Here is a 26,507-nt window from a genome sequence, read left to right on the forward strand (position 1 = left end):
CGGCACCGCTAACCTGCAGGGCATCGGTGGAAATTCAACTACTGTGGGTTGAAGACAAGGAAGAGGAGGAAACTGGGTTCGTCGTCAGAGGAAGAAGAGGAATAACCAAAGCTTACAACTGACTGTGGGGACTTTGAATATTGGAACTATGAGAGGAAAAGCTCAGGAGTTGGTAGACATGATGATGAGGAGAAAGGTTGATGTATTGTGCATCCAAGAGAGCAGGTGGAAAGTTAGTAAGGCTAGAGGTTTAGGAGCAGAGTTTAAATTATTTTACCTTGGAGGAGATAGGAAGGTCAGCGGTTGTGTAGGATGTGACCTAGAGATGAAAGACAAATTCTGGAAGGAACTAAATTAAGTAGTTCTGAGCATCCCAGACAGAGAGAGAGTTGCGATTGGTGCAGATTGTAATGGACATGTTGGTGAAGGAAACAAGGACGACGAAGAAGTAATGGGTAAATACGGCATCCAAGAAAGAAACTTTGGGGGACAGGTGGTGGTGGACTTTGCAAAAAGGATGGAAATGGCTGTAGTGAACACTTATTTCCAGAAGAGGCAGGAACATAGAGTGACCTACAAGAGCAGAGATAGAAGCACGCAGGTGGGTTATATTTTCCACAGACGATGTAATCTGAAGGAAGTTACTGACTGTAAAGTCGTGTTAGCGGAGAGTGTAGCTTGACATCATAGGATGGTGGTGTGTAGGATGACTCTGGTGGTGGGTAGGAAGATTAAGAAGACAAAAGGTAGAGCAGAGAACCATGTGGTGGAAGCTGAGAAAGGAAGAATGTTATGCGGCCTTTCGGAAAGAGGTGAGACAGCCTCTCGATGGACAGCAGAAGCTCCCGGAACACTGGACTACTACAGCCAAGGTGATCAGAGAGAAAGGCAGGAGAGTACTTGGTGTGTCTTCTGGTAGGAAAGGGGAGAAGGAGACTTGGTGGTGGAACCCCAAAATACAGGAAGTCATACAAGGAAAGAAATTAGCGAAGAGGAAGTGGGACACTGAGAGGACTGAGGAGAGGCGAAAGGACTACATTGAGATGCAACGTAGGGCAAAGGTAGAGGTGGCCAAGTCATATGACGACATGTACACCAGGGTGGACGCAAAAGAAGGAGAAAAGGATCTCTACAGGTTGGCCAGACAGATGGATAGAGATGGGAAGGATGTGCAGCAGGTAAGGGTGATCAAGGATAGAGATCGAAATGTGTTGACTGGTGCCATTAGATGGAAAAAATACTTTGAGAAGTTGATGAATGAAGAACATGAGAGAGAAGGAAGAGTAGAAGAAGTAAGTGTGAAGGGCTAGGAAGTGGCAATGATTAATAAGGGGGAAGGTAAAAAGTCACTACAAAGGATGAAAAATGGAAAGGCAGTTGGTCCTGATGACATACCAGTGGAGGTATGGAAGCAATTTGGAGAGATGGCTGTGGAGTTTTTGACAAACTTATTCAACAGAATACAAGTGGGCAAAAAGATGCCTGAAGAATGGAGGAAAAATGTATTAGTTCCCATTTTTAAGAACAAAGGGGATGTTCAGAGCTGTGGGAATTATAGATGAATAAAGTTGATGAGCCACACAGTGAAGTTATGGGAAAGAGTAGTGTAGGCTAGACTCAGGACAGAAGTCAGTAAGTATACTGCTGCCATGTGGCCTCATTCTGTTGCTGGTCGACTTGAGAGGTTCAAAGTGGAGGTTGATTATGAAATTGAGGGAATTGTTTCGCAGGGAAAGACTAAGGAGGAAATCGATGAGTTGGTTCACCATGAGGCTCTTTCGACGGAGAAGCGAGGACATTGACGAGTTGGTTCACACACGACAATGCAGGAGCAGTTTGGGGCTTACAGGAGGAGGGAGCCACCGTTCTATCTGCACCGTACAAACCAAGGGACAGGATGTGCATCATGGCGAAAGATTGACATCTCTTTTAGCCAATGTAAGTTTCTTTTGGCTTGTCCCGTTAGGGGTCGCCACAGCGTGCCATCTCAGATGAACGCTCATATTTGTTTGGCACAGTTTGGATGCCCTTCCTGATGCAACCCTAACCCCAATTGGATACAAACTCACGACCCCTGGTTTACCAAACGAACGCTCTAACCCAGGGGTGTCAAACACACGGCCCGCGGGCCGGATCCGGCCCGTCTGGTGGTTTGGTACGGCCCGGGGAAGAAATCTGCATTGTATAAGAAAAATATGAATTTTCTTTAAAATTTGTAGTTCTTGTATTATCCGCTAGGGGGCGCAGTGTTTTAGTACATGCAGACAACATGAAAGCAACACTGCGGCGGAACTAGGACCACCTTGACCTGGTAAAATTGAACGTCTGTACAGCGTCTATTGGCGACAATTGCATTATCTACTTTTCCGTTTGCCTCGCACCCTCATCAGCAAAATGTCTTTGTCAAAAAGGAGAAAAGTAGACACAGAGTGTCGGACTTTTCAAGAAAAATGGACATGTTCTTATATGTTCACGGAGGTGAATGGGAAACCCATGTGCCTGGTGTGCCAGCAGCAAGTTTCGGTGCTTAAAGAATACAATATTCGGCGCCATGACGAAACTCAGCATGGTGAAAAATACAACAGTTTGCATGGAGAATTGAGAAAACAGAAGGTAAATGAAATGATGGCGCATCTGAAGAAACAGCAATCTGTTTTCACCCAGAGCCGAGAAGCCAGTGATGCTGCGGTGAAAGCCAGCTACCTAATTGCGAGCCAAATAGCAATGGCTTCAAAGCAGTACAGTGATGTAGAGTTCATCAAAAACTGCTTGCTGACGGCTGCTGAAATTGTGTGTCCTGAGAAGCGCCATGCTTTTGCCAATATAGGCTTGACAAGAAATACCGTGGCAGACAGGATTTCGGAACTCTCTGCAGAGTTGGACCACCAACTAAAACGCAAAGTGGGGTCATTTGTGGCATTTTCTGTTGCGATTGATGAGAGTACTGATATCACGGACGTCGCTCAACTGGCCATATTCATTCGTGGAGTTGACAAGACTTTGAATGTCACAGAGGAGTTTCTCGAGCTGGTGCCGATGATCGACACTACAACAGCTGAGGACATTTTCAGCTCCGTCGTTGGAGCGCTGGACAGAGTCGGAGCGGACTGGTCACGCGCCGTAAGCCTGGCTACTGATGGTGCGCCGTCAGTGATCGGTAAAAAGGCAGGTGTTGTGACAAAGTTCAGAGATAAAGTACAAGCCGCAAATGGGGGAGGTAATTTTTGGACATTTCATTGCATTTTGCATCAGGAGGCATTATGCAGCAAATCGCTAAGAATGGATCACGTCATGGAGGTGGTTGTCCGAACTGTTAATTTCATCCGAGCCGGAGGTCTCAATCATCGTCAATTTGACAGCTTTCTCAGTGACTCTAACATTATCCATGGTGTGCCTTATCACACGAACGTACGATGGTTAAGCAGAGGTGCTGTGCTAAAGCGCTTCTTTGATTTACGTGATGAAATCGGACAATTCATGGAGAAAAAAGGTAAACCTGTTAAGGAATTACAGGGCCATCTGTGGCTGCAGGACCTTGCGTTTATGGTTGACATCACTGAGCACTTGAATATTCTTAACAAAATGTTGCAGGGACGCAAAAAAAATCGTAACACAGTATTATGACAGCATATGTGCATTCAAGTTAAAGCTCGGGTTATGGGAGATGCAGGTGGCAAGCGGTGACCCTGCTCATTTTCCCTGTTTAAAAGATATATGCGCAGCAAGCGTTAATTCTGACGTGAAACGGTACAAAGAGAAGATTTCAGGGCTGTTAATGGAGTTTGAGAAAAGATTTCAGGCTTTTAGCGAACTCGAAACAGATTTTGCAGTTTTTCGCTCACCATTCACAGTCAAAGCTTCTGATTTGCCCGTTGCCATGCAACTTGAAATCATTGATTTGCACTGTGATGTAGAACTGAAGGACAGATTTGCCTCTGTAAGCTTGGACACATTTTACAAGTACCTCCTACCAGGCTATCCCGCATTGACAGCACTAGTTGCTAAAACATTGTCCATGTTTGGGACAACCTACCTTTGTGAGCAGGTTTTCTCACTAATGAACATTAATAAAACAAAGCTGCGCTCAAAGCTCACACATAAGCATTTGAATGAGATTCTGAAATTGGCTGCTTCTCAGGACATGATGCCTCATATTGATGCACTTGTGCAGGATAAACGATGTCAAGTTTCAAGGGCAAATTCCAAGCAAGACGAATAATTGCTGTGAAAGTTATTCATTTGTTCAAATTGCTTTCCAGATGTTGAAAAACAGTGTTTTTAAGTTCCACAAGGCTGGTACTCAATGTTTTTGGAACATTGTTACTATTTCTGTGATCAGTTTTATGTACAACACACTTAAATATATGTTTAACTGTGTAAAAGTGTTGTTAAAATTGCACATACTTTATTTATGTTCTTATGTTATTCTTATGTAAAAGGAAAATTCTGTTAATAAACATTTTGATAAATTACTCATTCTTTGCACTAATTATTAGTATTAGTGACTAATACAAAGGAAAAAAGTGGGCTTATTGTTAGTTCTATGTAATTTTGCAATGAGTTTACTGGTCCGGCCAGCTAGATCTCAAATTGAGCTGTATTTGGCCCGCAGACAAAGGGAGTTTGACACCCCTGCTCTAACCACTGAGCAATGGGACCTCCATCTCTCTTAGCCAATGTGATGCCAAGAAAGTGCTCCGGCAGTGGCCAATGGAAGGGCAGCGCTATCATGCTACTTTCAAATAAAGATACAGTACAAGATGTTTACGTTTGGTTGAACCCAACACCCTTTTTTTCCCTTTCGTCTCCTGAATTTCTTTCGTAACTAGAGACAAATATTTTGCGGGGAAGCTTTGCAAAACCTGAATCTTTCATTAGTAGAGACTTTCGTAAGTTTAGGTACCACTGTATTGATGCTAATTTTGCACACTTGTTTCCTTGTCAGATACCTTTATTTTTAATGGAATAAGATTATGATGCTAATAATGTAGGAGTTTAGCCAGTTTTTGTAAAGGTTTTGAGTTCCATCCATCCATTTTCTGAGCCACTTATCCTCACGTGGATCGCGGGAGTGCTGGAGGCAATCCCAGCTGTCAGTGGGCAGGAGGTGGGGTACACCCTTAACTGGTTGCCAGCCAATTGCAGGGCATATGAAGAGGACAACAGTCGACAACAGTGTCCAATACATGTTACATGTTTTTTTACGCAGGGATGGGGAGAACATGTAAACTCTACACAGGGGGGCCGGGATTTGAACCCCGGTCCTTAAAATAATGAGGCCAAGGCTTTACAGCTGTGTCACCGTGCAACCAAGTTTTGAGTTTTACCGTGTAAATCTCGTGAAACCCCCAGTGAATCATTTGTACTATTTTCTCCGTTTTCATAATAATCCAGACAGGTTAAAATCTTACAAATTTATATTATTATATCTATGCTTATTTCATGTATCTATTTTAATGATCAGGTGACGTATGCAATTTAGAGACAAGACTTTTATGGTGGTTTATACGGCGAGATCCACAAATACTAGGTTCAAACTAGTTTTTCAAGTTAGTTGGGTTGAAGGACGTGAAAATAAGGTCTCCTCGAAGAGGCACGACAGGAAATAAGTGATAAATAGAACATCTCTTTCACTACATATACGAGTACATACTTGTGATTATCTGTTCATAATCTCTTCATTCATTTCAAAATTGGAATTCGCATCTGTTTACTTGTTTCGCATCCCCCTAAGAGTCTGACATTTCCTGTTTTCATTTGACTCCGAACGCTTCTCGGCTTCAAGATGACAAGAGTTACAGTACCTGTCCAGTAATGCCAGTAATGAGAGCCACTTTCCTCTCCTTCTTCGTGTCTTCGCTCACGCCACAGCTCATGATGGCAGGCTCACAATATGCAGACATTTTTATCCGGATCTGATTTGTACCACCAAGGAGACTCCTACAAACTGTTAAATTTACACTGGTTAACCATCGGCGGCAGTCGCCAAAATGAAATTAACACTGTGAATCCAAACCGTGCGAAACAGGAAGAGGCTGTGAATGAACCAATGGCAGCAGAGCATATTCATATGTAGAGTTGCCAATATGCTGTAACAGTCCGGCAAATCGACGTGCCTACGGGACCGCCATGTTAGAAAGGTAGATAGTCAATTGGGGACATTGAAATTAAGACATATTAAATTTGCGGATTTCTCAACCAGTTTTCACTATGTTTACGTTTTTGTCAATACCAAAGCCCGTGCTTTCATTCCTTTCGTCTGTTAATCAATTTCTTCACCCTGAAAATAATAACACCAGCCATAAAATGTAGCGATACCTCTGAAAGTTTATCCTGGTCCCCTGTCGTAATTGTACGGTCTATTGTGCAAATTTATGTAGCAGAATCTGCCGGCATCCTTGAGCTTTCTTTCTTTCTTTCTTTCTTTCTTTTTTTCTTTCTTTCTTTTTCTTTCTTTCTTTCTTTCTTTCTTTCTTTCTTTCTTTCTTCTTTACTTGCTTTGCACATACGTGACGACTTTGCCACTTCTGGTCGACCGTCATGTAGACATGTAGTGAAATGAATGTTTCTTTATGTTAAAAGTTTTTTTTTCATTTCATTTTTTCTGATAAGCTTGAGTATTGCAAAGTACCTTTTCTTTTTCCTGATCTTTATTATTTTCTCTCATGCCAAAGAAATGGAAAGGAATGTTGTTTCTCTTTGATCGGCGAATCGGATGTCGGATGTTGTGACTGAGTACTCGATGATCGATTGATGCTGTCTCAGTTCTAGACAGAGAGTGCTCTCCTCAGCACACATTGTGTCCTGAAGAGGAAGAGACAGCGTTGTGAATTCATTTCTCTTCACTTTACTCCTTCCAGAGAGGAATGCTACATTTTGGGGGCTCTTCCAGGAAATGTGCAGCGTGGGTGTACTTCTTCCCGTTAAAGAAGTCATTGGCTGTCACGTCTCTTCTAAACTCTACCATCATCAGCAGCGTGGCAGACCAGCAACAGTGGTGTCCTGACTATCAGCGAACACGGAGAGAGCGAGCTAAGGTATTTCTACATACCAGGGGAGCTGCTCTCGGGTTCTAAAGGTGAAAAGGCATCGCACCGCACCATTCACCACCGCACTGCGCAAAGATGTCTTCATTTTCATCGGAGGCAGAAAAACTACAGGTTGAGATAATAATAGAGCTATGTGATCTGTCTTGGGAAACATTAGCTGAAATATGTGACTTTTTAGTCATCGCAGGGAAAGATTTAGAACTTGTGACTGGTAAAAGTCGAAGAGCTCTCATCAAATTATTTTCAGACTACATACAGGGGGGGGAACTTGACGAGCTGGAGGATAACGGAATGACTGACATGCTCGGACCTAAGCATGAAATTGTAAATAATCTTCGCAGAGCCACTACTCTAAAACAGAAACAAACACAGGAAGAAGAGGAAAGATTACGGAAGGACATTGAGACTTTGTAACTTCAGTTGGCTGCCAAACATAACCAGAATGACAAAGAGCACACAAACAGAGAAATTCAAACCGCTGGCCCTCGCATGCTAACACAGAGCACACCAGAATTTTCTCCCTGCCGTCTGGCACAAAGACTTTAAAATATCTGGCCAAATCGGAGAGCCAGGGCAGAAAGATCGTCAGACCTTTTCAACTTTAGCCCGTCAAATTGAACATGGCCTAAGTAAAGGGGTTCCAGAACTCAAAATCGTTGATGCAGTATCACGAGCAATTACTCCCGGCATGCAACTTCGTGGCTATTTGGAGGGGAAAGTCAATCTAACACTCTCCACCCTCAGAAGAATCCTCCGATCCCACTATCAGGAGAAGAGTGTCACGGAGTTTTACAAGCAGCTGACCTCTGAAGTCCAGGGCATCAGAGAAACACCACAGAACATTCTCATCAGAACCCTTGACCTAAGACAGAAAATCCTGTTCGCATCGCAAGAGGCTGAGTAAGATTTGAAATACAACCCAGATCTGGTACAAAATATGTTTCTTCATACTGTGTTAACTGGCCTGCAGAACGACAGTATAAAACGTGATGTATAGCCTTATCTAAAACAGAGTGACACCCCTGATGAATTGTTACTGGAGAAGGTAAACAGAGCATGTGCCTATGCGATAGAGAAACAGCACAATAAGAAGTTACTGGGACCACCACAGGCTGCCAGTAGTTATTCAATTCAGTCAAGCGATGTTACTGACAAGCCACTTGTGCCACAATGCTTGGCTAAAGTACCCCCCACAGTTGTCTCTCAGCTGGAATAGATAAGATCCGAGATGGCCATGCTGCAAGATCTCAACACTGACATGTCCCAAATAAGAGAATCCCTGCAGCAGCACCAGCAGCAGTTGTCGCAGCTTGAGTACATCACTACACAGAGCCAGCCTCAGGCTCAGTACAGCTCCCAACAATTTCAACCACCATTCCCATACATTACACAACCGCCATCGCTCCACCACACGTCTCTCAACTTCAGTACATTCCTCAGCAATCACCAATGCAACAACTTCAAGATCAACAGACGCAGAACTTCCCCCAGAGATACTGGCCCTCACCTGGCCTACGAAAGCAAGAAGGAGCCATCCAATATCACCAAAGGTTTGTCCCACTATGCAGCTTTCCACCACCAAACCATGGACAAATGAAGAAATGCCTGAACTGGCAAAAACAAAGAACAAATGAATTCTGCACATACTGTTTCCGCTGTGGTAGCAGTGAACACTACCTAGCAGGATGTCGCATGAGGGCACAGCAGAGACAGTTCGAAGGTGAGTCGTTAAATGAAACGAGGTCACTCGCGCGCGATAGAGAGTGACCAGTAAATAAGTAATGTCCCAACACTGTCTACACTGCCGAAAACAGACCCAAAGATTGAAGCAATGTGCTAAATGTGAAAGGGCTCTTTACTGCTCTAAATTTTGTCAAACTAATAATTGGAAAGTGCACAGAAATAACTGCACGTGTGAACACTGCATCACCAAGAGAGAGAAACCCCCGAGTAGCTCTGCTGTTTGGTAAGAAGTGCCTGATTTGTCTAATTCAAGGTCAAGAGGTTCAAGCTTTGTGGGACTCTGGCTCCCAAGTGACAATTATTGAGGTATGGAAAGAAATGCACCTGCCAGACACAAAACTTAGAGACATTTCTGAAATTTTGGACAGAGCAGGCCCTTTAGACATGGTAGCAGCCAATGGAGAGAACATGCCGTATGTGGGCTGGGTAGAGGTAACCGTTAGTTTAGCTTCAGGGGAAGCTCCCGCCACCTCAGTGAAAGTCCTGACTCTCGTAATGAGAGGTGACAAGCCTGGCCCACCAATCATTGGATCTAATGTTATTGAGCTGATCATAGACAATGAACTAAAACAATCTAATCCCACTGACAGAGAATGCCTTAGACAAATGGTGAGGACATACGAGATTTCTCCCGTATTGCTGGACCTCTGTATGCACTGCTTGAAGCTGAACCTGTGACACAGAAAGTAATAACACAAGGAGAGACGAAAAACAAAAAAGGAACCGCAGAGGAATTCAAGCCGATCACTTGGACTGATACTCACCAGCAGGTTTTAGAAAGATTGATTTATTGTCTGGTTGAGCCCCCCATCTTTGGATTCCCAAACTTCAACAAATCATTCATCCTGCACACAGATGCTTCCAACCAGGACCTCGGTGCAGTATTGTACCAGGAACAAGAGGGAAGGCTACATCTTATAGCCTATGCATTTCGAACATTGACAACGGGGGAAAAAGACTTACCATCTTCACTCTGGAAAATGAGAATTTCTGGACTTAAAGTGGATTGTGACTGAGTGATTCCGTAAATGTTTAAGGAATTCCACCTGCACAGTATATACCGATAACAACCAACTCAGCTATGTATTATCCACAGCTCAGCTGAACGCCACAGCGAGTAGATGGGTTGCTGAGCTTGCAGACTTCCATCTGACCATTAAATATCAGCCAGGCAAAGAGAATTGTTATACTGATGATCTGTCAAGAACTCCTTGTGAGGTAAAGGAAATGATGGAGGACTGTACAGAGAAACTCTCTTCCTCTTTAGTTCAAGCTGCTGGGAAAGCAGTAGAAACAAAAGACTCTAACACAATATGGTGCATCATGTCTCTTGAATGTGCGAGAACAGATGAAGAACCACCTACGCCATTTTCCAAAACGGAGATCTGCCAGGCACAAAGGGAGGATCCAGATATTCGCCCTGTACTAAAGCACAAACAGTCAGATCAAAGACCTGCTGGTCAGCAGTTCAAGTCACTCAATGCAAAGAGCGAACGTTTACTCATAGAGTGGGACAAACTGAGTTTGGATGTAGACGGCGTACTGTACCGAAAGACTATCACCAGGACTCAACTTGTCCTGCCAGAGAAATATAAAATAACAGTACTGAGACAACTTCATGATGACATGGGCCATCAGGGGGTGGAACGCACAACATCACTCATTCGTGATCGTTTCTTCTGGCCATACATGCAGCAAGAGGTTGATCTATATGTCTTGATGCAGTGCCTGTGTTAAACAGAAAAAGCCCTGCAGAGAAACAAGAGCTCCCCTCACTCTCATCGTCACAACACAGCCATTTGAACTAGTCTCCATTGACTTCATGCATCTTGATAAGTGTGCACGTGGCTATGAGTACATACCGGTCACAGTTGATCACTACTCTCGCTTTGCTCAAGCATATGCCACAATCACGAAATCTGCTAAATGTGTTGCGGACAAGATCTTCAATGATTATGCTTTGAAGTGGGGTTTTCCCAAGCGTATTCATAATGATATGCTCAGTGGTTAGAGCACTGGTTTGATAAACCAGGGGTTGTGGGTTCGTATCCCACTGGGGCCTCCACTCCCTGAGAAGGGTTGCGTCAGGAAGGGCATCCGGCGTAAAAATTGTGCCAAACATATGTGCGTTCATCTGAGATGACACGCTGTGGTGACCCCGAAAGGGACAAGCCGAAAGAAACTTACTATTCATAATGATATGGGTGGAGAATGGTAAAATCAGTTGTTTGCACAGTTACAGAAGATCTGTGGAGTGATGGGTTCAACAACACCATATCACCCCCAAGAAAACGGGCAAGTTAAAAGGATGAATAGAACCCTTCTACAAATGCTGAAAACTCTCACTGAAAAACAAAAGTCCAACTGCAAAGAGTCACTGAATAAACTCATTTTTGCATACAATTGCACAAGAAGTGAAGTTACTGAATTTTCACCTTTTTATCACCTATTTGGAAGGTCTCCAAGACTGCCTGCCAACCTGCTGTTTGGCTCGACCCCTGAAACAGAGACTACCGATTACAAGGAATACATGAAAAAATGGAAAGCACTCATGAATGAGGCATATGACATAACAACTAAGAATACAAAGAAAAGTGCAGATAGAAACAAAAAACTATGACAACAATGTGAGAAGTTCTGTGGTGTACGAGGGCGACAGAGTCCTTCTAAGAAATTTGACCCCCAGAGGAGGAACTGCGAAACCACTGGGAAGATTGTATATACAAAGTCATCCGCCAACTGGGAGAGGACGTTGGTCTATGAGGTACTGCCAGAGCAAGGTAAAGGAAGAACAAGTAGGGTTCCACAGCGTAATCTTGTTGCCATGCGATAACCTACCTTTTGATACCCAGTTAACCCCTAAAAACGGAAAAAGAAGACTAAGGCTCAAGCCAGTAGTGATACGACTGTAGTAAATCAAAAGGATCAGGAGAGTGATGATGACAACTATGGATACCACTGTGTGCCAACAGATCAGTTGTTTCGTCTGCTGGAACCTTTCAACCTAGACGAACAGAATGTCAATGATGCTGAACTTCAACAGCAAGACCTACCTCAGCAGCAGGAGATTGAGGGTCTAGAACAGGTGCTCAATGGAGGCATGACACCAGATGAGGAGGAGATGCAAGTTAAAGATGAGCCAGTCAACGAGCAAAGAATGCCAGCAATGCCATTATCTATTCCAAGCGACGACAACGAAGCGGCATAGCACTACCAGCGACCAGAGAGACGGCCTACAAAGGTTTTCACATTCGATAGGCTTGGCCACCCGAGAGGCCCCGTAGCTCAGTGGTTAGAGCACTGGTTTGGTAAACCAGAGGTTGTGGGTTCGTATCCCACTGGGGCCTCCACTCCCTGAGAAGGGTTGCGTCAGGAAGGGCATCCGGCGTAAAAATTGTGCCAAACATATATATGCGTTCATCTGAGATGACACGCTGTGGCGACCCCGAAAGGGACAAGCCGAAAGAAACACACACACACACACACACACAGGCTTGGCCACCCGACCTGTTATAGTGTTGGACCTCCTAGTAACATGTACTGGTACCCTCCAGTGCCCCTTATGCCCTATGGAATGATGCCGACAGCGAGTAGGTGGATGCCTGCACAGCATTCCTTCAACTACCAGTCTACCATCCCCAGGTCTTGAATGCATTAACACCCCCCAAACTCCTTCAAACCAATGCCCCTATTCCCCTGTACAGATATACACTATTTACATACACTCCACAAAATATTCATGGACTGTGGCTGATACATATACACACACTCCACATACAGACAGTTCCCACTCATGAAGTCTATAATGAGCCGAGTACAAGCATACACTTCTGTACTCTTTGTCTTTACGTTGAGCTGAGTACTACGCACAACATTCATGAACTTTATACGATGCATACATGCATAATACACAGACACTACACGATCCTTGACTCTGTGATGAGTCAAATGCCACAACATGCTTCTGTACTCTAGGACTTTCTGTCAAGCTGAGAAATATGCAGAACATGTATGGACTGTTTAACAAGTTGACTTGTTTCATACATGTACACCTTGCGTTTAATCTGGATTGTTAATGGAGCAACTGAGTGCTTTAGCCTTGATTGTACATTGTCATGGGTTGTATGATATATGTATATGTAAAAAAAAAATAATGTTCATGATTGAAGGATATATTTTAGTTCAATGTCGGGGACGACATCTGTTTTGAAAGGAAGTGTGTAGTGAAATGAATTTCTTTGTGTTAAATATTTTTTCTTCTCATTTTTTTTCTCTAGTTAAGAATTGCAAAGTGGTGCTTTGGCCAACAGTGCGTCAGTCTTAAGAATATCAAATATGTAACTCATAATATCATGTTTATATCACTATTTTTTAAGATGCGTCTGTTAGGAAGGTGATATAAATGTACATCCATCCATCCATTTTCGACACCACTTCTTCTCTATTTTGACTTGGCAGTTTTCAAGCGATGAGCAGTTCGGGAAGTGTCTTTATTCAGACCAGTGTCGAGAACCCAATCGGCAGTCCAGGGAAGCAGCAGTATTGGAATTGAAAGGCGTAACAGGTACAGTGAACAAAATAAGTATTTGAACACCATGCTGTATTCCAAGTTCTCCCACTTAGAAATCATGGAGGGGTCTGAAATTTTCATCATAGGTGCATGTCCACTGTGAGAGAGATAATCTTTGAAAAAAATCCAGAAATCACAGTTTTTTTTAATGATTTGTTTGTATGATACAGCTGCAAATAAGTATTTGAACACATATCAGCTAGAATTCTGACCCTCAAAGACCTGTTTCTCCACCTTTAAAAGTCCACCTCCACTCCATGTATTATCCTGAATCAGATGCACCTTTGTGAGGTCGTTAGCTGCATAAAGACATCTGTCCACTCATTACAATCAATAAGACTCAAACTTGTAACATGGCCAAGACAAAAGAGCTGTCCAAAAACACCAGAAACAAAATTGTACTTCTCCACACGGGTGGAAAGGGCTACGGAGAAATTGTCAAGCACCTTAGTGAAGAAAGGTCCACTGTTGGAGCAATTATTCTAAAATGGAAGAAGCTTAACATGACGATCATTCTCAATCGGAGTGGAGCCCCATGCAAGATATCACTTCGTGGTGTCTCAATGATCCTTAGAAAGGTGAGGAATCAGTCCCGGACTGGATGACAGGACTTGGTTAATGACCCGAAAAGAGCTGGGAACACCATTTTCAAGGTGATTGTTGGTCAGAGGAGTCATAGGAAAACGTTTTGTGGTCAAATGAGACCAAAATGGAACTTTTTGGTCATAATTCCACTAACCGTGTTTGGAGGAAGACGAATGATAAGTTCCATCCCAAGAACACCATCCTACTGTGAAGCATAGGGGTGGTAGCATCATGCTTTGTTTTTTTTTTTCTGCACATGGGACAGGACGACTGCACTGTATTAAGGAGAGGATGACCGCGGGTATGTACTGTGAGATTTTGGGGAACAACCTCTTTCCCTCAGTCAGAGCATTGAAGATGTGTCGTGGCTGGGTCTTTCAACATGACAATGAGCCAAAGCACACAGCCAGGAAAACCAAGGAGTGGCTCTGTAAGAAGCACACCAAGGTCCTGGCGTGGCCGAGCCAGTCTCCAGACCTAAACCCAAGAGAGGAGCTGAAACTACGTGTTTCTCAGTCACAGCCTAGAAACCTGTCTGATCTAGAGAAGATCTGTGTGGAAGAGGAGGGGAAAATCCCTCCTGCAGTGTGTGCAAACCTGGAGAACAACTACAGGAAATGTTTGACGTCTGTAATTGCAAACAAAGGCTACTGTACCAAATATTAAGATTGGTTTTCTCAGGTGTTCAAATACTTATTTGCAGCTGGATCATACATAGTGATTTCAGGATTTTTCTTTTTAGATTATGTCTCTCACAGTGGACATGCACCGACGATGAAAATTTCAGATGCCTCCATGATTTCCAAGTGGGAGATCTTGCAATATAGCAGGGTGTTCAAATACTTGTTTTTTTCACTTTAGGTCTGTAGGCAGGCAGTAGCCGGTCTACAAGAGAGCAGGAACAGGATCAGGAAATTGCGGGAATGAGGCATGAGTAAACGATCTTGCAGAGGCTAGACCGTACGTGTGGTTCTATATCAATGGGACGTGATTCCTTGAGCAGGTGTGCGTCTCCGCTGATTGCGGCAGGTGCGTACTGCATCAGGGACTTGTACAGTCAGGACAGGGACTGGCAGGGCCATGACAGTACGATCCTCCCCTCCCCCCCACCCTTAAGGGCCAACCCCATATGGCCCGGGGGCCTCGGGGTGAGAGGCATGAAAGTCTCTGATGAGGGAGGGATCGACCACAAAACGGGACAGGATCCATGATCGTTCTTCAGGCCCTAACCCTCCTGTCCCTGTCACCTTAGTGACAGTGAAAGGGCTGATGAACCTGGGAGCCAGTTTGCAAGACTCCATCTGTAGCGGGAGGCCTCTCGCCGACAGCCAGACGCCCTGTCCTACTTTATAGTTCGGTGCCCTCAACCTCCTGCAGTTCGCCGTGGCCTTATAGGTGCACCCCATAAGTAGGAGCATTATTTCCAGGTCCGCTTACAGCGCCTTACCACGGCCAACGCTGACGGCACCGGTGACGGGAAGAAAGAGTGACCATGCACCACTTGGAAGGGTGACATATCTGTGGATGCCGAGGGAAGGGAAGTGAGTATTCCACCCAGTTGAGCTGCCAACTCCATGAGGTGGGGTCGCGAGAGGCCAGGCAACGGAGACCGGTTTCCATGTCCTGATTGACCCGCTGACATATTCGCGGACATTGTTTTTGTTGTTTGGCCACGCTATTCCACCACTGACCGCGTCTTGGCCATGCCCGGGTGACACAGGGTGTAATTTGTATGGCCCCAGTCAATTACCTTCCCCCTCAGAGGGGGCACGATATATAGCCTGTCGGCGGGGCAACTTGCTGGGCTGGGGGAGTCTTGAAGGGCTTCTTTCACTTGGACCTCGATCTCCCAAGTGAAGGTCGAGACGAAGCAGGTGTCAGGAAGAATCCTGGAGTGATCGGGCTCAGCTCTCTCCCCCTCGTATATGCTCGACAATGGCTTCCCATTCTTGGTCCCTGGCCAGTAGGACATAATGAAGCAGAACTTATTAATAGCGCAGTCATTCGGCCGGTGAGGCGGATGGGACTTGGCCTTTGCTTCAGAGAACATCTCCTTCAGATCAGAGTAGCAGCGAGGCACCAGGGGAAAGTCCGGCTCCTGCTGCGAGTCCCGCAGGTGTTTCGAAGCGATCTCTCAGAGGATGGGAAACACATGCCGCCGCATTTCGAACCCCATGACATGATTTGTCCGGATGGTCATTCAATGAGAGGGTTATGCTGCTTGAGCCAGGGGCTCCCCAGGATGATGTCACTGCTCTGTGAATCAAAAACGTGAAAACTCAATCGTTCAGTTTGTGCGTCTGGGAACCTCATGTATAAATTCTGGTTGCAGTGAGTTATCCGGGACAAAAACTAGCCATTGGCTGCTTAGGTGTGTCAGAGATGCTGCGTTCTAAAGGTCTCGAGGCCCAATAAGTCAATACTCCACGGGTTCAAGAGATTGGCGTCAGACCTGCCATCAATGAATGCCGTTGCCGTGTGTAAACCCGGAGTAGGGGTTATTTTAAAGGAAGAGCTTGTTAAGAATGTCTTGGAGGTGAAAAGAGTATCAGATCGAGTGATGAGATTTTGAGAAATTGAGGATGTATAATGTGGTTCGCAAATATGCACCACAGGTAGGATGTGACCTAGAGTTGAAAGAGAAATTCTTGATGAAATTGAGTGATGAAGAAGTGATTGGTAAGTGCAGCATCCAGGAAAGGAACTTTGAGGGTCAGATGGTGGTGGACTTCGCAAAAAGGATGGAATTAGCAGTAGTGAACACTTATTTCCAGAAGAGGGAGGAACATATAGTGACGTACAAGAGCGGAGATAAAAGCACGCAGGTGGATTATATTTTGTGCAGACGATGTAATCTGAAGGAGATTACTGACTGTAAAGTAGTGGTAGGGGAGAGTGTAGCTCAACAGCATAGGATGGTGGTGTGTAGGATGACTCTGGTGGTGGGTAGGAAGATTAGGAAAACAAAGGTAGAGCAGAGAACCATGTGGTGGAAGCTGAGATTGTCGTGTAGCCTTTCGGAAAGAGGTGAGACAGCCTCTCAGTGGACAGGAGAAGCTCCCGGAAGACCGGACTACTCCAGTCAAGGTGATCAGAGAGACAGGCAGGAGAGTACTTGGTATGTCTTCTGGTAGAAGTCTTCTAGTCTAGGAGAAGGAGACTTGGTGATGGAACCCCAAAATACAGGAAGTCATACAAGGAAAGAAATTAGCGAAGAGGTAGTGGGACACTGAGAGGACTGAGGAGAGGTGAAAGGCACTAGAATGTTTCATCAACAGTTTAGCATTTATACTTTAAACTATAATAATAAAACAGTAACATTTTTATTGCAACAGAGAAAGTCACAAACAAAGCAAATGCATGAGGTCTTCTTGTGTAGAGCACTGAATGTCCCTGACGCACATCACTCCCATCACGCTGCTGTGACATTACTTCTATTTCGCTGGTGTGACGGCACTTCCATTTCGTGATGGAACGGCTTCTCCTTTGATAAGAGGAACACGGGATGTGTTTCTCTCACCATCTCCAACCCGTTCTGGCCACATCTCCACGAATCCTCTTTTTATTTCCTTAGGGTGGTCCAAAATGCAAGTGTTGGATTAATTGGGTATAAAGTTATCTCATATTTGCTTTCTTGGGTTTTTAATGCTTATGTGATGCAATGCAATCGAGAGGCACATTAGATCCATTGAAAGTTTGCTAGGATGTACTTTATCAATTACTACAGCAATCTCACCCATGGAGAACAAAATTGCATAGATGTATCCTTTGCTGGGGACAAATCATGAGGGAGTATTCTGGCCGACTTGTCTGATCTGTTTCCAGATCCCGGCTGTTATGACGATGCATAAACAATCATTTTTCCTCTGGGTGTATCGAAGTAGTTAAAGATCTTGCAAAGTATCTATTTTGGGTGATGTGAGAATTTAAGCAAATTTTAGACAAACAGAAGCGAAATCTTGGATTAATTGGACATAAAGTGATCTCATATTTGCTCTTTTGGTTGTTTTAAATGCTTCTTTGGTTAATGTAATGCAATCAAGAGGCCCATTGGGTGCCATGGAAACACCAGACAGTGATGCAGAAGACAACAAAGACTGACGATATCCAGAGGATGGTGAAGACATCGCAAAGACTCACATGGACTATTTTTTGTCACGGTTGCTTTGTTTGTCACAATTTGCTTTGTCTGATGCGGACCATGCTAAGGAATAAAAAAGTGGAGACGTGGATATGTGATTAGAACGGGTTGGAGATTGTGAAAGAGACACATCCCACGTTCTCCTCGTGAGCCAGAAATTCCTCTTGTCTTCCTTCCTTGATAATTTTACTTTAAATGTCCTAGGCTGTTTAAACCTGACAGTAACAAACACAGCAAACAGAATAAATAAGCAACCCTGAGTTGATAAACAAAGCAACCGTAAGCAAACAGAGCAAACACGAGTCAATGTAATCATATTAAGCAGACCAAAAGAGCATTAAAAGCAAAACAAGAGAGCAAATATTAGATAACTTTATGTACAATTAATCCATTAATCCAACACCCTGTACAAGTTCATAACCCCTTCAACACAATTGCTAAGATTGACAGTTCGTAAAATGCAGCACTATGGGAGCACAAACCAGTGCAATCTGTAGGCCGGTCCCAAACCCAGATAAATGCAGAGGGTTGCGTCAGGAAGGGCATCCGGCGTAAAAACTGTGCCAAACATATATGAGCGTTCATCTAAAGAATCCCATACCAGATCGGTCGTGGCCCGGGTTAACAACGCCCACCTCCGGCACTGCTAGCCTGCAGGGCGTCGGTCGAAATTCAGCTGCTGTGGGTTGAAGACAAAGAAGAGGAGGAAACCGGATCCATCGTCAGAAGAAAAAGAGGAATGCACAGAGCCTACAACTGAGTGTAGGGACTTTGAATGTTGGGACTATGACAAGAAAAGCTCAGGAGTTGGTTGACATGATTAGGAGAAAGGTTGATATTCTGTGTATCCAAGAGAGCAGGTGGAAAGGTAGTCAGGACAGAAGCTTAGGAGCAGGGTTTGAATTATTCTACCATGGAGTAGATGGAAGGAGAAATGGAGTAGCGGTTACTTTAAAGGAAGAGCTGGCTAAGAATGTCTTGGAGGTGAAAAGAGTATCAGATCGAGTGATGACACTAAAATTTGAAATTGAGGGTGTTATATATAATGTGGTTAGTGGCTTTGCCCCACAGGTAGGATGTGACCTCGAGTTGAAAGAGAAATTCTGGAAGGAACTAGATGAAGTAGTTCTGAGCATCCCAGACAGCGAGAGAGTTGTGATTGGTGCAGATTCTAATGGGCATATTGGTAAAGGAAACAGGGGCGATTAAGAAGTGATGGGTAAGTACGGCATCCAGTAAAGGAACTTTGAGGGACAGATGGTGGTGGAATTTGCAAAAAAGATGGAGATGGCTGTAGTGAACACTTATTTCCAGAAGAGGGAGGAACATATAGTGACCTACAAGAGCGGAGGTAGAAGCACTCAGGTGGATTATATTTTGTGCAGGCGATGTAATCTGAAGGAGATTACTGACTGTAAAGTAGTGGTAGGGGAGAGTGTAGCTCAACAGCATAGGATGGTGGTGTGTAAAATGACTCTGGTGGTGGGTAGGAAGATTAAAAAGACAAAGGTAGAGCAGAGAACCATGTGGTGGAAGCTGAAAAAGGAAAAATGTTGTGCGGCCTTTCGGAAAGAGGTGAGACAGGCTCTCGATGGACAGCAGAAGCTACCGGAAGACTGGACTACAATAGCCAAGGTAATCAGAGAGACAGGGAGGAGAGTACTTGGTGTGTCTTCTGGTAGGAAAGGGGAGAAGGAGACTTGGTGGTGGAACCCCAAAATACAGGGAGTCATACAAGGAAAGAGATTAGTGAAGAAGAAGTGGGACACAGAGGATTGAGGAGAGGCGAAAGGAGTACATTGAGATGCAATGTAGGGCAAAGGTAGAGGTGGCCAAGGCATATGATGACATGTACACCAGGATGGACATGAAAGAAAGAGAAAAGAATCTCTCCAGGTTGGTCAGACAGAGGGATAGAAATGGGAAGGATGTGCAGCAGGTAAGGGTGATTAAGGATAGAGATGGAAATGTGTTGACTGGTGCCATTGGATGGATAAAATACTTTGAGAAGTTGATGAATGAAGAAAATGAGAGAGAAGGAAAAGTAGAAGATGCGAGTGTGAAGGACCAAGAAGTGGCAATGATTAGTAAGGATGAAGTTAGAAAGGCACTACAAAGAATGAAAAATGGAAAGGCAGTTGGTCCTGATGACATACCATTGGAGGTATGGAAACAATTTGAAAAGATGGCTGTGGATTTTTTGACCAACTTATTCAACATAATACTAGTAGTAGTACTAGTAAGATGCCTGAAGAATGGAGGAAAAAATGTACTAGTTCCCATTTTTAAGAACAAAGGTGATGTTCAGAGCTGTGGGAATTATAGAGGAATAAAGTTGATGAGCCAATGAAGTTATGGGAAAGAGTCGTGGAGGCTAGACTCGGGACAGAAGTAAGTATCTACGAGCAACAGTATGGTTTCATGCCGAGAAAGGGTACCGCATATTCATTATTAGCGTTGAGGATGCTAGTGGAAAAGTACAGAGAAGGTCAGAAGAAGCGACATTGTGTCTTTGTGGATCTAGAGAAAGCCTATGACAGAGTAGTAAGAGAGGAACTGTGGTAATGCTTGGGTAAGTCTGGTGTGGCAGAGAAATATGTTACAATAGTACAGGATATATATGATGGCAGCAGAACAATGGTGAGGTGTGCCTTAGGTGTGACAGAGGAATTTAAGGTGGAGGTGAGACTGCATCAGGGATCAGCTCTGAGCCCCTTCCTATTTGCAGTGGTAATGGATAGGCTGACAGATTAGGTTAGACTGGAATCCCCTTGGACCATGATGTTCGCAGATGACATTGTGACCTGCAGTGAAAGCAGGGAACAGGAGGAATTATTACAACGATGGCGACATGCACTGGAAAGGAGATTAATGAAGATTAGCCGAAGTAAAACAGAATATATGTGGGGGAATGAGAGGGGTGGAGGGGAAAGAGTGAGGCTACAGGGAGAAGAGATACCACGGGTGGACAACTTCAAATATTTAGGGTCAACAATCCAGAGCAATGGTGAGTGTGGTAAGGAAGTGAAGAAAGCGGTCGAAGCAGGTTGGAAGAGATTGCGGTAGGAATCTGTTGTGTTATGTGATAGAAGAGTCTCTGCTAGGATAAAATTATGCAAACGCCGTGTATTTTGTAAATCGGTACGCGACAACCCGATAACCACGACAACTATTTTGCGTGTACAAGACTCGTTTATTCCTGCATCAAAACACACAGAAGCTGATAACGTAGTCCACAGTCTAAGTTGGTATAGTTTCACAAATGAGGATTTTATGAACGAAATCCATTTAAAATGTTGCCACGTTAATTTGAGAGCAATAGCTGTTCATGACTTCACCATAAATATGATTTCATGTGGTAAACTGGTGCCATAAACAGACGGTAGCCAACCCGCCCAAACCACATTTTAGACAAAAATTTTCCAAGATGTCAGGAGCAAAATCGCAAAACTTTATACTGAAAGCTGTAAACCGGTATCTTGTGGTTTTGTTTGGGCACTAAATGCTTATAATAGAAATGTAAATGGGGTGGATGGCTCTGTTCACTGGACTGATATAGGTTTTTGAGCTGTAAAAGTTTGTGAATGTGAACAGGTTTTTATTTATTATTTTTTTATTACATCCATAGGTGTGCATGTAAATGCTGCATACCCATGGAAACAAGAGAAGAGAGTTTTTGTTGCCACAAGAGTCAACATATTCACCAGAAAATGGTAGATTATCCAGACCATCTGCAGTGCATGACAGAGCACCTAGGATTTATTGCCAGCTGTCTGAACCCAGAGGTACTGGAGGTTGCCTATTTAGAATTCATGTAACAGTATCGGCAGCGACTCGATTGTCCATAACACAAGTAAGAGCTATTTTAAAAATTATCAATATTAATATTTCTCCTAATGGCGCACGGTGGCTCAGCTGGAAAGCGTTGGCCTCACAGTTCTGAGGTCCCGGGTTCAATCTCGGACCTGCCTGTGTGGAGTTTACATGTTCTCCCTGTGCCTGCGTGGGTTTCCTTCCGGCACTCTGGTTTCCTCCCACATCTCAAAAACATTGCAACATTAATTGACACCCTAAATTGCCCCTAGGTGTGATTGTGGGTGCGGCTGTATGTCTCCATGTGCCCTATGATTAGCTGGCAACCAGTTCTGGGTGTACCCCACCTCCTGGCCATTGACAGCTGGGATAGGCTCCAGCAATCCTCTGACCCTTGTGAGGATAAGCATTTTGGAGGGAATACGTCTCCTGCCTGGCCTGGGAATGCCTTGGGATCCCCTTGGAAAAGCTGGATTAAGTGGCTGGGGAGAGAGAAGTCTGGGTGTCCCTGCTAAAGCTACTGCCACCATGACCTGACCTCGGATAAGTCATGGAAAATGAATAGTGGCATTTTTTTTTTTTAATATTTTGATTTTGTCATTTATCTGTTTAACTGATTTCTTGATTGAACAGGTCTGTAGGTAATCAGTATTTGGTGTGATCACTGAAACCAACTCTACTTTCCAAAATATGAGCATAGTCACAGTTAATTCATTACCTAAGAAGGCGAGCCAAATATTTTGTTTGCATCGAGCTAGGTAGATGTGAAGACTTTTTTTCCACATTAATAAATGAAGCCACCATGTAAAAACTGCATTTTATGTTTACTTGGTCTGATATTTAACTTTGTTGACGATCTTACACTTAAAAATGAGAATGGGTCAAATACTTTTTAACGGCACTAAATCTTCACAACTGATGTCTTAAACCTCATCTACAAGGGCAGGCTTCATCAAACTTGAAGCAGTTAGTGAAATCATGTTTTGTATCAGCCAAAACAATGGTTGACATTTACATGACATTAAGAATCTAGATAGATAGATAGATGAAAAACTTGTAAACAATTATAAGTTAATTGTGAACATACAAAGATACATTACTCTCGCATATCTTAAAACTGATGTTTTTTTTTTTTAATGTTTTATTCTGGCCCTTACATTCTTACACATGGCAATCAAGATTGGCATAGACAATGGGTACATGTCCCCCAATACACACACACCGCAGATAAATGCCCATTGACAGAGAAGACACAGTTGTCTTTTTTGTCATCCCCCATCTATGAATTCTTGATTATTGTACAGTAATTTGTTAATGTAATATGTTAAAAATAATTGGCCTTTGTCATGGCCCTGCCGGTCCCTGTCCTAGCCTTACCGGTTCCTGATGCAGCACGCACCTGCCACAATCAGCGGAAGCGCACACCTGCGCCTCGTCTCAAGTAATCATTTCCCATTGATATAGAACCAGACATATCGTCTGGTCTCAGCCAGATCGTTGCCTTATACTTTGTTCCTGCAATTTCCTGATTCTGTTCTTGCTCGCGTGTACAAACTCCTGCCTGCCGACTGACCTACCTTTTACAACTGCTGATTCCATTACTGCTGCTTTTGTGGACTGCCCGTTTGGTTCCTGACACCGGTTTGAATAAAGACACTTCCCAAACTGCCTCTGTGCCTCCTGAGTTGTGCATTTGGCTTCAACCCCGTGTTCCGGTCATGACAGAACGGTCTGGCCATAAGATGGACCCAGCCGACTCAGCTGCACTCCGCCATACCCTGCAAGTCCAAGGAAGACGTCTCGCCGAACAGGAGACCGCTCTCCAAGCGACTAACCACCGGGTACAGGAAATAGTTGCTTGGCTGGATTCCTGGTTCACGTCCCTGTCCAGTGCTACCGGCAGTAGTTTGGAGGCAGCTACCGCCACGAGTTCGAGTCCGTCCGAGCTCACTCCCATTCAGGTCACTGACACCCAGCGGACCGTGTGTTCGCCACTCTCCCAGCTGTAGCGGTTTTCTGGAGAGTCAGTTAATATTTAGTCCTTTCTCACCCAATGTGATCTACATTTTGAGTTAGTCCTCCGCCTTTCCCACCGATCGCTCCCGGATAGCGTTCGTGATTTCCCACCTGACGGGGAGGGCAGAAGCCTGTGCAACTGCAGAGTGGAGCCGCGGTTCCGACACATGCCGCTCCTCGGCTTCCTTCAAGCAAGCTGTCAGGTTTAAGCAGCCTAGGACATTTAAAGTACAATTCTCAAGGAAGGAAGACAAGAGGAACTTCTGGCTCGCGAAGAGAACGTCAATAGCGGAATTTCCACCGACACCCTGCAGGCGGGGGCGGGCGTTGTTAACCTGGGCCACAACCGATCCGGTATGGAATTTAACTGCGCGACAGGGCTCCGCCACCCTCAGGGTGTTTTGACGCTCAAACTGCTTGACATTGGCTAGTATCGACAAGGCTTGTTCATATCACCTTACACGCTGTAATGTCTCCCTGTCATTTCTCATCTTGAAATCCAGCTCGAAGGACAAATTTAATGTCAGGTTTAAGCAGCCTCCGACATTTAAAGTACAATTCTCAAGGAAGGGAGACAAGAGGAACTTCTGGCTTGCGAGGAGACTGTGGGATGTGTCTCTTTCACAATCTCCAACCCATTCTAATCACATCTCTACCTCTCCACTTTTTTTTATTCCTTAGCGTGGTCTGCATCACAACAAAGCAAATGTGACAAACAAAGCAACCATGGCAAAAATAGTCCATGTGAGTCTTTGCGATGTCTTCACCATCTTGAGATCGTCAGTCTTTATGTTGTCTTCTGCATCACTGGCTGGTGTTTCCACAGCACCCAATGGGCCTCTTGATTGCATTACATTAACCAAAGAAGCATTTAAAACAACCAAAAGAGCAAATATGAGATCACTTTATGTCCAATTAATCCAAGATTTCGCACCTGTTTATCTAAAATTTTCTTAAATTCTCACATCACCCAAAATAGATACTTTGCAAGATCTTTGACTACTTCGATACACCCAGAGGAAAAATGATTGTTTATGCATCGTCTTAACAGCCGGGATCTGGAAACAGATCAGACAAGTCACCCAGAATACGCTCTCATGATTTGTCCCCACCAAAGGATACATCTATGCCATTTTGTTCTCCATGGGTGAGATTGCTGTAGTAATAATTCAATTTAGGCAAGAGCGGAGATGGACAATACAGCAACAACCACACAAAGTCAAAATAGCCGCAAAAAATGCAATAAAATTAAAATAAATGAGACGAGTGCTTTGTATTTGCGGAACACACTCATCCATTTGTCCTACATGGAGGTGTCAACACCAGAGTGCTAATTCACCTTACCGTCAAGGACCCTAAGGCTTTCTATAGCCTTAGTCAGACTACCGTCAGGAGCCATACGGTTCAGGATGAAGATGCATCGCTCCCCAAAGAGAACGCAGACACCACCTTTTTCAACCAGGGGCATGTTCATGGCTATTTGGTTTTGAAATGGCATTAATTAAGTGGCTGCAAGTTGTTCATGCACAGCCTCAAAAACACTATTGAGTCCAATTTCCTAATTTTGACATTGTGGTGGATGTAGTTTATTCTCTCCACGTTCTTGTTGGTTGCACACCACCAACACAGGAAAGATAGAAATCCAGCTGCCACTTGGTCAGCCAATTTACACTCACTTGGAACACCCTGGGAACACCAATGCGCAGATCGATGTTGGATTGTTTTATCCTTGCCTTTCAGCTGCTCTCTTCTACGCCATTGTTCAAATGAAATTGCCTCTACATTAGAAGTTGATTCACTAACAGACATAGGATGAAGAAAGTACGATTATATTACATTCTTGGGCAATTTATTAAAAGGCCTATTATCGCCACACCACTACCAGATGTCTCTATGTGACAATGGCTTCAATGAATTCTCAATCACCAAAATTATTTTACACATCATTGCTAATAAATTCCCCAATTTTCTTCCGCTTCCTGGCAAAAGGACACAAGTAAAATACTCGGTGAGAATCAGAAAACAGTGGTTTAAATTTTTCAAAAAAAAGTCAATGGATATACAGGGTCCCAATTTTTGCATTCATGATCAGGTACTGTTTTACTCAATACTTCCAAGATGCAATTATCTGATAATAGCACTGGTATAATCTGTAAAAGTGGTCTGGGACCCATGCAAACAACGCAATGTTTTGATAAAGCTGTTGCTGCTTGTTCCACCATAAGAAGACAATTATTATTCTGTCCCAAAATGACTGTTGTTACATGAAACCACTCATCAACCTTTAGCTTTTGGATAACCCTTACCTTTTCCAATGTTGCTCTAGGAGAAAGGGTGCTTGCTGTTGCCGCTGTACTTTTCGCAAAGCCTCAAAGTGAATTGTGGATTACCGGAGATGTAGACTCAGAGGAAACAGCCCCAACATGGATTTGCTCCTTAATTATTTTTATCAGTCACCAAAGTGTCCCAACTCGTGTGCATCAAATTATTCATGATATACCACTTAATTTGACGATAAAATATATGTGCGTGAATGAGAAAAGTAGAGGGGGAAGAGTGAGGCTACAGGGAGAAGAGATAGCGAGGGTGG

General features: G+C 44.0%; 2 protein-coding genes and 1 non-coding gene across 10 annotated transcripts in view; 2 read left to right on the forward strand and 1 right to left on the reverse strand.

The window, feature by feature from the left end:
* The window catches only part of gmds (GDP-mannose 4,6-dehydratase), a 262,351-nt gene extending 255,590 nt beyond the window's left edge, over positions 1-6,761 (reverse strand). For 3 of the 6 annotated variants that reach the window (XR_009795595.1, XM_061824039.1, XM_061824040.1), the window contains exons 1-3: positions 6,632-6,682; positions 6,017-6,116; positions 5,805-5,947 (exon numbers count right to left, since the gene is read on the reverse strand). Coding sequence is in view for 5 of the 6 variants with exons in the window: in XM_061824039.1 (XP_061680023.1) it covers positions 5,805-5,947; positions 6,017-6,116; positions 6,632-6,667 (279 nt within the window). In the remaining variant the exon portion in view is untranslated. Of the gene's footprint in view, positions 1-5,804; positions 5,948-6,016; positions 6,117-6,318; positions 6,546-6,631 lie in introns of those variants that run through there. The other 3 variants (XM_061824037.1, XM_061824038.1, XM_061824036.1) reach the window with 3 other exon arrangements.
* Positions 6,762-6,866: 105 nt separating this feature from the next.
* LOC133502991 (uncharacterized) overlaps positions 6,867-26,507 on the forward strand; it is a 40,128-nt gene continuing 20,487 nt past the window's right edge. The window contains exons 1-3 of one of the 3 annotated variants that reach the window (XM_061824041.1): positions 6,867-7,037; positions 13,251-13,356; positions 23,555-24,909. In XM_061824041.1, coding sequence (XP_061680025.1) covers positions 6,867-7,037; positions 13,251-13,356; positions 23,555-23,910 — 633 coding nt within the window. In that variant the 3' untranslated portion in view covers positions 23,911-24,909. Of the gene's footprint in view, positions 7,038-13,250; positions 13,357-23,554; positions 24,910-26,507 lie in introns of those variants that run through there. The other 2 variants (XM_061824042.1, XR_009795596.1) reach the window with 2 other exon arrangements.
* On the forward strand, positions 12,067-12,139 carry trnat-ggu (transfer RNA threonine (anticodon GGU)). Its single transcript has one exon. It is a non-coding gene; the product is annotated as a tRNA-Thr (tRNA).

This window comes from Syngnathoides biaculeatus, chromosome 7, assembly GCF_019802595.1.
Source record: "Syngnathoides biaculeatus isolate LvHL_M chromosome 7, ASM1980259v1, whole genome shotgun sequence".
NCBI classification, from domain to species: domain Eukaryota; kingdom Metazoa; phylum Chordata; class Actinopteri; order Syngnathiformes; family Syngnathidae; genus Syngnathoides; species Syngnathoides biaculeatus.